The sequence below is a fragment of the Alosa sapidissima genome, chromosome 1, assembly GCF_018492685.1.
Source record: "Alosa sapidissima isolate fAloSap1 chromosome 1, fAloSap1.pri, whole genome shotgun sequence".
NCBI classification, from domain to species: Eukaryota; Metazoa; Chordata; class Actinopteri; order Clupeiformes; family Clupeidae; genus Alosa; species Alosa sapidissima.
The window spans coordinates 49,264,824-49,278,622 of NC_055957.1; the positions used below are offsets into that span (position 1 = coordinate 49,264,824).

General features: G+C 43.2%; 1 protein-coding gene across 1 annotated transcript in view; it reads right to left on the minus strand.

Moving 5' to 3' along the window:
- LOC121707045 (complement component C8 beta chain-like) overlaps positions 1–13,799 on the minus strand; it is a 33,527-nt gene that overhangs the window by 2,840 nt on the left and 16,888 nt on the right. The window contains exons 4-18 of the mRNA XM_042089308.1: positions 13,262–13,360; positions 11,562–11,693; positions 11,293–11,412; positions 11,083–11,121; positions 10,303–10,368; positions 9,959–10,018; positions 8,414–8,470; positions 7,968–8,073; positions 7,093–7,662; positions 5,924–6,051; positions 5,606–5,664; positions 1,700–1,847; positions 1,079–1,226; positions 287–428; positions 43–175 (exon numbers count right to left, since the gene is read on the minus strand). Coding sequence (XP_041945242.1) covers positions 43–175; positions 287–428; positions 1,079–1,226; positions 1,700–1,847; positions 5,606–5,664; positions 5,924–6,051; positions 7,093–7,662; positions 7,968–8,073; positions 8,414–8,470; positions 9,959–10,018; positions 10,303–10,368; positions 11,083–11,121; positions 11,293–11,412; positions 11,562–11,693; positions 13,262–13,360 — 2,007 coding nt within the window. The remainder of the gene's footprint in view (positions 1–42; positions 176–286; positions 429–1,078; positions 1,227–1,699; positions 1,848–5,605; positions 5,665–5,923; positions 6,052–7,092; positions 7,663–7,967; positions 8,074–8,413; positions 8,471–9,958; positions 10,019–10,302; positions 10,369–11,082; positions 11,122–11,292; positions 11,413–11,561; positions 11,694–13,261; positions 13,361–13,799) is intronic.

A 13,799-nucleotide genomic window follows, 5' to 3' on the forward strand; every position in this document is an offset into this window, starting at 1 on the left:
AACCATGTCACTATTTCAAACAAGTGTTAGTTTGTCTGATACCTCAAATATGTAGTGCTGCAGGTTGTAGGGTTTCCTAAATCGCACATCCTGGATAAAGTGGGGCAAACAGCCACCGGCATAGTAACGGTTGTCCAGTACCAAGCCCTCCAGGTGGCTGTTGAGGACGTTAAATCTGGACAGACATACGGATGCATGAGAAGGGGAAAACCAACCTTGTCCTCTCTCTCACACACACACACACACACACACACACACACACACACACACACACACACACACACACCCTTTGGCAAGGTTTTCAATGCCATAGTACTCCTCAGCCTCCTCGCGGCAGGCTCGGAACACCTTCTTGCAACCTTTCTCATCTGAGCCATCACCACAGTCGTCATCGCCGTTACAGCGCAGTCCCTCCAGCACACAACGCCCTGCAGAGCACGAAACACACACACACACACACACACACGCACACACACAGACACACACACACACACACACACACACACACTGAATGTCTGAGTTTACCATGTTTCATACAGTGTCCTGGGAATAATATCTGGCTTGTGAATTTGTGAACGTACAACAATCATCACTGTTCAAAATAATGTTCAAATGACATTAAAGTATTAGAAAACCCTCACCAGGCTCCTCACCCTTAACAATGTTTTCTTTTACATTACTGCCATTACTGGCTTACAGGGCCAGACGTGACGTCTGTGCTACCTGATGAGAGATCCCAGTCTAGAGACACATCATTTAGAGTGTGGGCAAATCCCTCAAATACCAGGACACCCACAGGCTGCTCCTCCACTTGTCCCTGTCTTTTAACCAAAGATTTCCATTCCCCTTCAAAATTCTAAGGCTTGGGATGGACTTAAACATTTCAAATGATGTCAATACCACCATCAACCCCACCCATATTTAGCTCTCACTTTAGTACAGTATACTGTATCTAACTAGATGAACTAGTGACACTACGTCAGGGATCATCTCAGTCAGTCAGAAAATGGACTTACTCAGTCGAGATGAAAACATAAACATGTGGCAGTATTGTGTGTGATGATGTGTGTGGCGTCACCTGTGACAGCGCACACAAAGCCCTGGCAGAGGGGGGCGCTGGTGCATTTGAAGCGGGATGGTGGGGTGCAGGACTCCTCCTCTCGGCCCTGGATGTTACACGGCTCTCCCCCAAACTCAGACGGCTGGAGAAGCTTAGCATAGCGGTACTTAATGAAATACATAGAAAAAGACAGAAAGAAAACCGATAGTGTAAGGGAATTTGAGAGAAATAAACTAACATGCAGCAAGCCGTATGGACATATGAACATGACAAAACATGTACACTATAAAGCATAGTCTACAAGCATACTGCAATAGTCTACAAGCCTACTACAAAGCATAGTCTACAAGCCTACTGCAAAGCCTACAAGCATACTACAAATCATAGTCTACAAGCATGCTACAAAGCATAGTCTACAAGCATACTACAAACCACATAGTCTACATTAAGCATACTACAAACCACATAGTCTACATTAAGCATACTACAAACCACATAGTCTACATTAAGCATACTACAAACCACATAGTCTACATTAAGCATACTACAAAGCATAGCATAGCAAAGGAGCATGGCGAATGGAGGCAGCAGCAGTGTGAGGATGGAGTGGCAGATAGGAAGTAAAGCGAGGTCATCTACCCTCTTCCTGTGGCAGGGGTCACAGCGGGTCCAGGTGGTCCACTCAGACAGACTGCAATCAACTGGGGTGGCAGGGCGTCCTGTGCTGAGGGCACGGCTCTCTCGTCGCCTTACTTCCCCACTGCTGACCAGCACAACCGCCGCGCTCCTGAAAGCAAAGGGGCCAGGTTTGAATGCGTGCGTTTGTGTGTGTGTGTGTGTGTGTGTGTGTGTGTGTGTGTGTGTGTGTGTGTGCGTGTGTGTTTCATTAAGAGGAAAAAAAAAGATGGATAAGCACAAGAAAAGGCTTGAGGTGACCATGACGGAGATGGTCAAATGAAACATTTGTTTTTAGTGTAATACTGACTTTGAAGAACGCAATTCACAGTCTGGTACTGGCATTGATGAGATAACTGAAATAATTTTACTTTTGCACATCCTATTCTATAGTAAAGTAGTGTGTACTCACCATAGGACAAATGAGAGCACCCAGACATGTGATGGATGTCCCTTAAAAGCTGACTTCACGCCGGACACTAACAACATGGTGATCCGTTGGAATAAAGGGAGAAACTGGAATTTGTCTCATTTGTGTGTTCTAACAGTTTGCATAACCCCTGTCCTCAAAGTCAATATTGTCCAGAGTGCAGCTGAGAGGTTGTATTCTACAAGATACATGCATCCGTCAGCAAAAGTTTACTGGTCCCTACTGTCTATGAGACATTTTTTTATCTCTTTATTTTTATCCCTAAAATCAATTTACCTCAATCAGCTCATACAGTATCTGTCTAGGAAAACACTATAAAAATGTACAATATAAAGCGTAACCACTTTGAAAACAATGACACAGTTTAGCAAACAGAGATATCCTCTTGTTTTCTGGACATTATTGAACATTTAGCAAAACCAGGGTTTCCCGTAAGTGTTTGTTTTGTGTCGCACTTCAAATGACTTTTGACCCTCTGATCCACTTACTCCTATTTTGAAAGTGGGCTGCTACTACTACGTCTACTGATGTGACTACCTTTCCTGCTGATGGACTAGTAGCACCCTCTACTGGGTCAATCTAAAGTTTTCAGTGTTTGAAGAGAAAAAAAAATCCAGTAAAAAAATAATAATTCTGTCTTGTCTTCAGTATAAATAATAAAAGCAGATGTACATGAGGACAGTTCATTCAGTTTATCTACACATAAAGACAGTCCATTCACATAACCACAAACCTATTTTATATAGTCTTACATTTTATATGGTGCTACATTGTGCCATAAAATTATGCTTTTCAGTAGATTTATTTCCCTGTCTAAAAACAGCTGGGGAGTGTAATATGCATGGTCCCAACAGGTCTCCTCATGGTGGTGGCCCAGTGTTTGTGCTCGACTATGCCTATCACCTCATTCTCTCGCCTTGCGTCAGAAAGAAAGGTGCTACAAGCAAATGAATGGAGTGATGTGTAAGTGTACATGTGAAAAATGACAGCCACATAAAACTACAACCTCTCTCCATCCTCACTACTTTCACTTCACACTCTCCCCCTCTCACTCTGTGTCTGAGAGGATAACTGTGTCAAATGGACTTTTATGTCCTGCAGGCCTTTATCAGCTTCATTCCTTTGACTCACGCTGCAGTGATTTCTTTCTCTCTCTCTCTCTCATTCTCTCTCTCTCTCTCATTCTCTCTATCTTTCTCCCAGCATGTCAGCTATCAGTGAAAAGATGTGCGTGTCAGTGAGAACACAAACACTGGGAATTGTATGGCATTTTATTTTTGACAGCATTACATGGCAAGATGTTGAATTGGAAAGCAAAACAAACATTGTAGTCATAAATATAATCTTCTTTTCTTGTTTAAAACAAACTACAAGTTGTGTTAAATTTGTGAACTATATTGCAATATTAAATCCCCCATGATATTACAGTAAATTAATCAATACATGACATGTGAATGTCTGACCACTACATGGGTCTGCTGAGGATTACACAGATTTATCTGGACAACATCTAACAGGTCAGGTCGGCATGGCCAAAGCTCTCTGTCACAATGAGAGAATGTGACTATAATGGATGACTGAAACATTGACTGTAGAGGGTGAAAATAACTGATCCTGCATACAAAGTCATAAGGCAAAATGAACTGTATTTAAAAACAGAAGGACAACGCAAGTCAGGCAGAGCTCTAAGCTGCATTTTCTGCTTCGAAAAGGGCTTCCAAGTCGCATTGAGAACAGAGACGCCAATGTTGACACACAACAGCACATGGAAGGGTCGTGGGTATAACTGATTGCAAAGTCTCTTCAACATTTCTTTAGGAGGGAAAGACTGGGATGAAAACATGTCTACTCTTGTATCACTATTTCCCAACACACGTCAACTTAAACTTCAACTGAACCAAACAATGCTGACCCATCAACAGATATGCACTTGAGTAGTGCTACTCTTTTAGTACAAACTGAGCCACTTACACTCAACACCCATCCAATGGACTGACAAATTAGTTGCAGTAAGATCTTTAGGTGCCAATCTTACATATTCACACAGGACATGGGGTGACAGCCTCAGTGGAACAGTGTGAAATAACGGCCAAGCCTCCAGCAAGACTCCCCGTCAGAAGTAACACTGCTTAGGAACCACAGTAGCTGGCACTGAGGCTAGTGTCACACCACCAAGGTCCATGAGTGTTTCCCGACTGTATTTACAAAATTATATTTTGGCAACAGAATAGAGTTTTTTAATCACACTAAAAACACATGGGTTGACCAAAGAACAGATGCTTGAGTGACTTACAAGGTAGAAAAAGAAAGAAAGAGAACAAAGAAGCTTTTTTATTTTTTTTTCTCACTGTATAAAAGCTATATCGAGAATAAACATTTGCTAGATTTTTTTAATCTGTCTTTCCTTTTTTTGAGGAATCCATGCTGGCATTCCATTGTTCCCTTTTGGAGTGACGAGTCCTCTCTCCCCACAGCTCTTCATGGTCACAAACATCCAAAAAGCGTGACAACTGTGAAACAATTCTTAAAACAAAACAAAAAGAGAAAAAATCCAAGACTTCACCATTTCACAATAGGCCCAGGCCTGCAGTTTGTGTGTAGATGCCCTCAGCATGGGAACAAGTGTAAAGAGCAGAGTCCATGCCAGGTCAGGGCTGAAGCAAAGATGGGGGCGGTCATGGCCATTGCTTAATAAACACAACAGCTCTGATTGTTCAAGCAGGGCTGCCCTGTGACGCCGTAAGTGACGAGACAACCTCAAAGTCACAAAGGGCCTTTAAGTAGGACTGCAAGTACACATCTATACAGTCTGGGAACTGATGTTGCAACAAGCTTTAAACACTGTGTGCCTTATTGCAGGTATTTTCAAAAATACTTTTGCAAGAATTTTATCACCGCAGAGTTTCTTCATGTTCTTTCCTGTTTTGAACATATTCCTTTAATCCACAATTTGAATGGAGATCCTTCATGGCATATAATATGACTTTGGCATCAAATATTATTTCATAACATTTGAGACGTTTTTGGCAACTAGAAAAAGAAAAGAAGAAAAAAATCTCCACAACCAGTCTAAGTGTCCCCAGCCATGTTCTGGCAGCATGGTAGAGAATGGTAGGGAAACTTCATTCTGTGGAAAAAACGGTACCAGAATTTAACTGTACAGTTTACAAACACAAGAATGTACTGCAAAACGCTCTCTCACTCTCTCTCTCTCTCTCACACACACACACACACAGTCTGTCTCTCTCTCTCAGTCTCTCTCTCATACACACGCGGAAATACAGCGAGACGCAGTCAACAGAAGAGAAACAGCGTGAAGAGAAGAAAAGTTAAGAAGAGAAGAGAGAGAAAATGGAAGAGTAGAGGAATGCAGAGGAAGAAACATGGACGGAAACGTACACTTTGTCCCTCTTTAGGAGTCTGATGTTGTTGTGTTGGACTGGTCCACTAGAGATTGGGTTTCAGTTTCTGTTGAGCAGGGACTGCTGGCGCAGGCACCCTTGAAGAGAAAAACACAGTCATCACATCACATGTAGTGCTTTACAGTTCTTTCACTAAAAGACGTCACAATACAAAACAATAATACAATATATTGCATTCTATTTATCTTAGAATAATGCTATATCTTTTTTACTGCCATCACATTAACAAATAATATCTAGCTTACTTGTCTCTATCATTTAAAACAGTATAAAACAGTATAAAGCATGAAATGTGTGGAGAACTGTGTGGGCTAACGTAAATATGAGGCCCATTACCAGTTCCTGTCCTGTGCTCTGAGTAGGGCCGGCTCCAGCTTCAAAAGGTGACGGCTCTGCAGGGAGATCCCCACTCTGGGGTGGCGGAGACTGGCAGGGTGGGGTCTGCTTAGAGGCTGGTGTAGGGGCTGTCAATCAGCAGAAGATGGGGTGGGGGTAGAAGGGGGGGGGGGGGGGGGTGAGTCGAGTTGAGATGGAGTGAATACGTGGTGAGGGTGATACGCTCATTTCTGGACAGTTTCCTTTAGCTTGTGCACAATAATGCTGTGAATTTGAATGCATTATCCTCTACAGTATGTGTAGACTAAAATATTCTTTATTCCAAAACCATCTTGCACCATGACAGGAAAGAACAAAGAACAGATCACAGAACAACCTAACAAACAGTCAAATATACTGTACATTCACTTCTACTACAGTATTCGTTAATAAGATAGTCAAGACCTGTTTTTCAAGGTGGAGCTCTAAACATCTCTCTAAACTCTAAACATTTGGTCTGATTACTGGGAAATGTCTTTTTTCTTTCTCTGACTTGGCTGAATATTCCATTCATTATACCATAGAGGGTAAACACACATTCACTTTCACTGACACAAACTGAATTATTCATGTTATTCCAACTCCCAAACAACGTTTCTTGAGGGTGGAAAAAAAGACGAAAAGGGCTGGCATAGCCAGTCATGACCTAGAAACAGCTCTGCTACAACAGTATGTGATTTTATAAAATACATGCAAATATTTCAGCATGAGATAGGGTGGCTGAAACTTAAGACATGGGGGATGATATTTGTGAAACATTTCATGCATGCCTCATGGTGTGACAGTGTACATGTGAGTATTCATGAATGTGTCTTTTCTTTGGTGTGTGTGTGTGCATGTGTGTGAGTGAGAGATTGAGAGTGTGTATGTGTAAATGTGCCTGTGTGTGTGTGTGTGTGTGTGTGTGTGTGTGTGTGTGTGTGTGTGTGTGTGTGTGTGTGTGTGTGTGTGGGTGGGAGTGTGCATATGTGTGAGTGTAGGTGCGACTGTGTGTGTGAGTGTGCATGTGTGTCTATATGTGTGAATGTGGCTGTGTGTGAATGTGTGAGTGTAGGTGTGTGTGTGTGTGTGTGTGTGTGTGTGTGTGTGTGTGTGTGTGTGTGTGTGTGTGTGTGTGTGTGTTCTCTCACATGTGTCACTGGTGGAGGTTGACGAGGACGAGCCCGGGGTCAAAGTCATCTGCGAGAGATCAAGGTCGGTGCAGCAGTCGTCCCCTTCCTGGCTGACGGCCGCCTGCAAGGCACCGGCCACGTCCGACTGCTCGACGCCGGCCAGTGCTGCCCCTGCCAGTGGGAGCTGGACCCCCGCAAGGACGCCCTCGCCCACGGCCTCTCTGGCACTGCCCTGCTGTAGCTTAGGATCCACAGTGTGCTGCGGGCTTCCAATGACCGACGAGGGGGCGGTGGAGGGTTCGCAGGAGTGTGGCCGCATGGCGGCAATGGGCACCAGACCCTGGAGGACGGCCGCCGGGAGTGGGTGCCCGCTCATGCCCACCGTCTGCGCTGGCACAAACGCCCACTGCTGCTGGCCCGTGGCCGGCGAGTGGAAGAGGTTGGCCTGGCCCCAGATCACCGGCTGACCCCCAGGCAGAACTTGGGCCATTTGGAGGGGACCCTGCACCCCGAATGCCAGGGGGGCCTGGGCAGCGAACGACTGCTGGGCCCACTGTGCAGCCTGGACAGCACCCATGGTCATGTAGCCTGGGAAAGAAACAGGGAACAAAGCGAAGGCAAAAATATAGCTGGATATATACTGTACACAGTCTAGAGTCCCATACATTCATACACACATTTGTTTATTTATTTATATTTCTCAATGTACACTTTCTGCACATAAAAAATCCATAAAGGTTTTTAAATGGTTCTAAATGTCACATATACTCTTATTCTGCTATAACTGACGAGGAACAATTTATCCAGTCTAACTGCGGACATGCTTGTGGTTGGTGGGTGGTAGATAGTGCAAACAGGCCCTGGGCAGAGTGCCCCTGGCCGCTGGGAGTCACCTGAGGGCACAGCTGGAGGACTGAAGTGGGTGAAGAGCTCGGAGGGGAGCTGGCGCTGCCGTCGGCTGCGGTTGGGGTCCAGCGTGTTGGCCGGGGAAGCAGGCATCTGTGGGCACGCACAGTGATTGTGACTCGGCTTGTTATCGTCACTCAAGTCTCCCACTGAGCCCCACTCTCCACTGCGCCCTTTCCAAAACCATTCACTCTCTGATCGTCATCCAATTACGTTTCTGTTTGTGTCTCAGAATAATCCCTTCGCTTTAAAAAGGTCTACTGTAATACATTCTGACATTACTGCAATGGGAAAGCATGCATGCATGTATGCTCACTCAAATAGATGCACCACACACACACAAGCACACAGACATGCACTCTCTCTCTCTCTCACTCTTTTACACACACCCACACACACTATCAGGCTTTGCATTCTGGTGGTATTTTCTTACCGACAAGATGTCTGGTGGAGTGGCCATGTCACCAAAAAGGTCAAACTGGTTGATGTTCTTCACATAGAGCAAGATAAGAGAGACAGGCATGAAGAGAGTTAGCACAATACATGCATTCCAGCTATCCATTTATGTAAGAGATGTAAATAACTAGTGATTAGACTTGACTGTAACCTATGGAAGGACAAATACTATTTATCCACTGATAACAATGTGTAGTCCTCTAAATCACTCCAAAGCAGGCAGGAAAAATAAAACAGAATTCATATTTCAACTGTAAAGGTCAAAATATGGAAATGTAAAAGATATCTCCATTACTCTATTAGTAGGAACAGAGTCTCTCTAGCATTTATATGTCGCTTATTATAGTACATGTAACTCTCACTGAGATCATATGATTTTTAAATCATGTTCAAGAAAGCACAGGTTCAAGAAAACAAGTCATCACATGTAAAGCATGCACATTTCATCTGACCGTAGACAAAAGACACAGGAAACATGCATGCATGACAAAGGAATGGCAAAAGAACATAACTGCAAGAGTTATAGTGTTATTGCCTGGGTTAGCAGGGGATGGGAGGAGAAATGCATGAAACAAGATCAATGTTTGGCATAATGGAGCAAAGGCAGGAGGATAATACTGACAAATACGTCAAATACGCCAAAATACGGTGTCCAGGAACTCAATGCACTCCAACTGAATGTGCAGACAAGCTCGACTGGGTGATGTGTGGGCATAACAGTTGGGGTGTTGGCCATTTCAAGCGAGATAGCAAGAATATTAGTTTTCAGCCAGTTCCCAGCTGAATTTCATGAATGCTTAGTTCTCCTTTTTAAAATATTCCAATATGTTGAATGTTTAATGGATGTTTTGTGGCTTACTATCACGTCTGAAAATGTGACTACATCTCCCAGATGGAAAGAAATATATTTTCGCAGTCCCTGATCCATTTCTTCTGTTTTTGCGTCGAGCAATGCTTTGCATTTTTTAGATCTTAGATTATGCTATCTAAGGAAAATATATTTACTCTCCATAATGTCTCTGGGGATACTAGGGTTTGCCCACACGCCTCTCACAAGCACATGCAGGTTCATCCCACCTGAAAAGGAGACCTCTCAGCAAACTTCACACCTCCCTTACTAGAAATGACCTTTGCAATCATGCATGTCAATCAATATAGTGCCTCTTCTGAGCCGGATTCATATTCATGGCTGAATAAAGGTGGTCTAATAACCAAGACTTGTGTTGGGGGAAATCCTCAATTTATCATCAGCGATATGCGTCTCCAAGATATACTTGGACAATTCTTCCCCAATTCATTATCAGCCATTTAACTGTCACTTTTGTAGATTAGCACGAGAAGATGTTTAGGCATTTGGGAGGTTTGAGTTGAGTGAGAGGTTAAATAAAATAGGATGGGGCCTGCAATTGGACCCTGTTGGTTTCAATTAACAGCAACCAATGACTTTGTAAGAGGGGGGAGCAAAGTAACAAAGGTTTCTTTTTTAAAGGACAACAACAAAAAGCAAACAAAAAACACCTACAGTCATTAGATGACGTTTTGGAACATCATAGATTCCTTCTTTCTGCTGACTGGTTGGGACCTAGAGGCCAGTCCAGATGGAAATAGGTAAAGAGCACATTACCATGGGACCATGGTAAACATCATCAAACTAATTCCTTGAAGGAATTGTTGTAGACTTAAAAAATCATAAGTAAGGCAAGCTTCATATGACATTTTGTTTACAAAGAAGGGGAGGACAAATATGGACATATATTTGCAATTAGCAGCTACAGTCAGCTAATAATGAATTAAGCAAGTGTCCCCCTTTCAGCCAAAGCTTCCTACTGGGCTTATGGGAGTAAGGGATGGGGCTCAGTTAAGTACCTGGTAAACGCTTTCCTCTGATTGTGGGCCATGGAGTGGCTCGTGTCCAGCTTCAAACACAATGTACTAAGAGACCAATGCAGCAGGAGGTGGCAAGAGAGAGAGAGAGAGATGTGGGCAAATACTCAGAGTTAGCAATGGGCACAGTCCATGCCAGTGCTGCTAGTACAGACTGGTTTGCTCCCCTGCTAATTTTCGAGTCCACCTATGGATCGTTAAAGATCACGCCAGATGTTTTGTGTGGTATTTATGTGAGGGAGTTGTACACAGCATAGACATTTCTAACGTTTGATTTAATGGATATACTAGGAACTGCAAGCCAAGGGTGAAATTTGTCTGTATTCAGTGTGAGCAAAAGAGCACTGGGTATAAACGAAACAAAATTAAACAAACAAAACAGAGGTTGGAGTGCAACAATTAGTAAATAGTAGGTCTGTCAAATAAAAAAGTAAACATAAAAAGAACTTATAAAATGTACAGGAAAAAATGGCTGCACAGATATACACTAACATGAAGTCAAATGATTGTCTAAAATAAACTGCAGCATTGTGATGATTTGTGATGATTTAATATATATACATATACATATATATGAACTACACTGAAAGGAATTAATTGGGTTATTTCTCATTACTTATTATAGAGTACCATATTTCTACCATTTTTACTGTTTACATGTAAATGATTAGAGAGAGAGACCCATAAACTGAAGGGTTACAATGGAGGATAATTTAAAGCAGACACAGCGAGTCTTCATAAAGTATAGCTTTAGTTACCTACCTGGTAAACGGGATCTTCAACATCATCCTCAAGAATAGTCTTGAGTCAAAAAGTGAGGAAAACAAATGGTGATTTAGACAAATACAATTTAGCTTGACTACGGAATAGAAATTAAACATGTTTAATCAGTAAAACTACTGGCCCAGCTGTGAACCACAAACCTCAGTGAAACATGACTTAATTATACAGGTAAGATAAGCATGCTTTTACCTGATAGACGGCCTGCTCACAGTGTTTATCTCTCTGAGCCTTCTTCTCCACCTCCTCTCGTTGCTTTATGTCATAGACAAGTGTGAAAAGGTCACGCAGGTCAAGAATGAGGGGCTCGGCCTGTGAACGGGCACAGAAAAGGTTCTCAGATGGAGATCACTCTGTGGGGGACGCTTGCAGAAAGAGAGAGAGAGAGAGAGAGAGAGAGAGAGAGAGAGAGAGAGAGAGAGAGAGAGAAAGAGAAAGAGAGAGTGGATGGCGAAACTCACTGAATGACCAGTCTTGATGGCCACAAACTTGTGGTTGCCTTCTTTTCCACAGACGTAGCCAAAGGCACGGTGGTCTCGCGTGTCCTTCGCGATGTAGGAGATCTCGTGGACAGCATGGTGGTGCTGCATGACCTGTGGAGAGAGCAGTGCAGATTATTGAGGATTACTAAAAGAATGAGGGCGGTTTCCACTGGGATTAGGCCAAACGCATGAAATAACATTAGGCCTATTGTTTAAGGTCATAGTAGCACACATACGCAGACCCTGAAAAACAAGATTGCTCTTGAGATTGCAGATTTTGCTGGATCAAAACATTTAGGTTTGCCAAAGCTTGATAAACAAGAGCAATATATGGATAACTATAGGGAGAGCAAATTGAAATTTCAACCAGGTCTCTGTCCTACCTGTGTCTGACAAGAAAACAAACAACCAAAAAACATTTTGAATCTCGACACAAGGACAAAGGCTAAACTAATACTGGTACATCTGTTTGCTCTGGTTATTATTATTTAGATGATTTAGACCCAGTATCTGAGCAATAACAGGAAATTTACATCAAAAATAGGAAAGTTTAGGTCATTTTGAACATTTTCACTAATCTTAAATTCCCTTCTCTAGCTTAAATCTGTGACTTGTGCATTTCATATTTTCAAACATCAATAACAACTGCTACAGACCACCAGAGCGAAGCACAAATGGTAGAAATCCTCATGATCTTGCCCCTGGGACTATTATAATTTATGAGGATGCTTTGCACACTGAATCTGGACCTACATTCACTGGAGCACGATAGTAGCATAATTAACTATTAGTGATGATGATTAACACCCCTGGCAGTTTGGGTAATTATCTAGAAGCCAAGGTATGGTTTACAGCAGCATAGTGGATTTATGGGCTGATACTAATGATGTTTAGTTTGGGTGGCGAAGGGGAAGAACATAATGTGCCACAACTAAAATTTGTATCAATAATTGATCTTCCGCAGGGTGTGCTCCTAGCTCTTCACAAACATCCAACAACCAGTCGTGTGCGTTTTATGCACCGCTGTCATCTTTTCAACTAATACAAACACGGTTGTGTCTCAGAGACACACAGAGGTAAGTAAGGCTGCACTGCAGTAATAATGAATAGTGTCCATTAAGAGAAACAATCAGCAGATGGCGTAAAAGCACCCCGGGGCTCTCTGAGCTGGGAGTCTAGCACGCAAGCATGCTGTTATTGATGATAAATGCAAATGAAGAGAGTGGCCCATCTACAGCCATAATTCATATTGTGCCTCATAATGAACTCCATTAAACGATAAGTGCTGAGGTGACGTAGGTGTGCACTTCCACAGCGCTGTGGAAGAAGCAGATAAATATGATAGCTACTAATTGGCTGTTAGTGGTACAGACAGCTGGGGATGGGGGGTTCTTCCTCTCAGTGTATGTGTGTGTGTGTGTGTGAGAGTGTGTGAGTGTGTGGGAGGGGGACTGCATCAGCCCCTGTGATCAAGCTAATGATCAAAGTGGACCACTGCATCAGTCACCCGTTCGCCTGTTTCTGTGTATGGTTTACCCACATTGCTAGGGTCAGGCCATGTTTTAGGATCATCTCTGTCATGAATTCAAGTGTGTGCTGTCCACTGCTGTACAGTGAATGTCCATGAATGCTCTCATTTCCAAACACAGTAATTGAACACAGGACAGCATAATACTCACTCCTGTTCTCTCATCGTAGATCTTAATCCCACCGAAGGAGACGGTAAGAAACACTCTCTGCTTGTGTTCGCCTTTTGATCGAGCTGAAGCCGCAATTCCCTGCAGGAGATGAGAGAAAGAGGACAAGAACAAACAGCAAAAAAAGATACATGAGGGAAATGAAAGCGAAGGCACGGGCAGGAAGGTAGATCTATCTCCTCTCATCAGCGCGCCGAGATAAAGGCGCGGAGCACTGGGAGGGCGGACACGTGTTGCGTGAAGCACAAAATGTGACATTTGTGTTCTAGCGGTGTCTGGAAAGCTCTCCGCGGTGTCAAAGCTTGTTTTATTCTACGTGTGGCATCGAGAGCATGCTGGAGCATGGGCTTGGTTTGGTTTGCTGACCTACTGCATTCTGAGAGAGATGCTTTCATGCTGTTAGCTGGAGGGGATCTTGCAGCTTGTGCAGAACAAAGTCTTTGAAGCGTATTTTCCCGTGGCCCTTTTTCTATCTGCTGATTAAAAATGTTCATCACATCCTACGGTTGCCTGTCAAGCA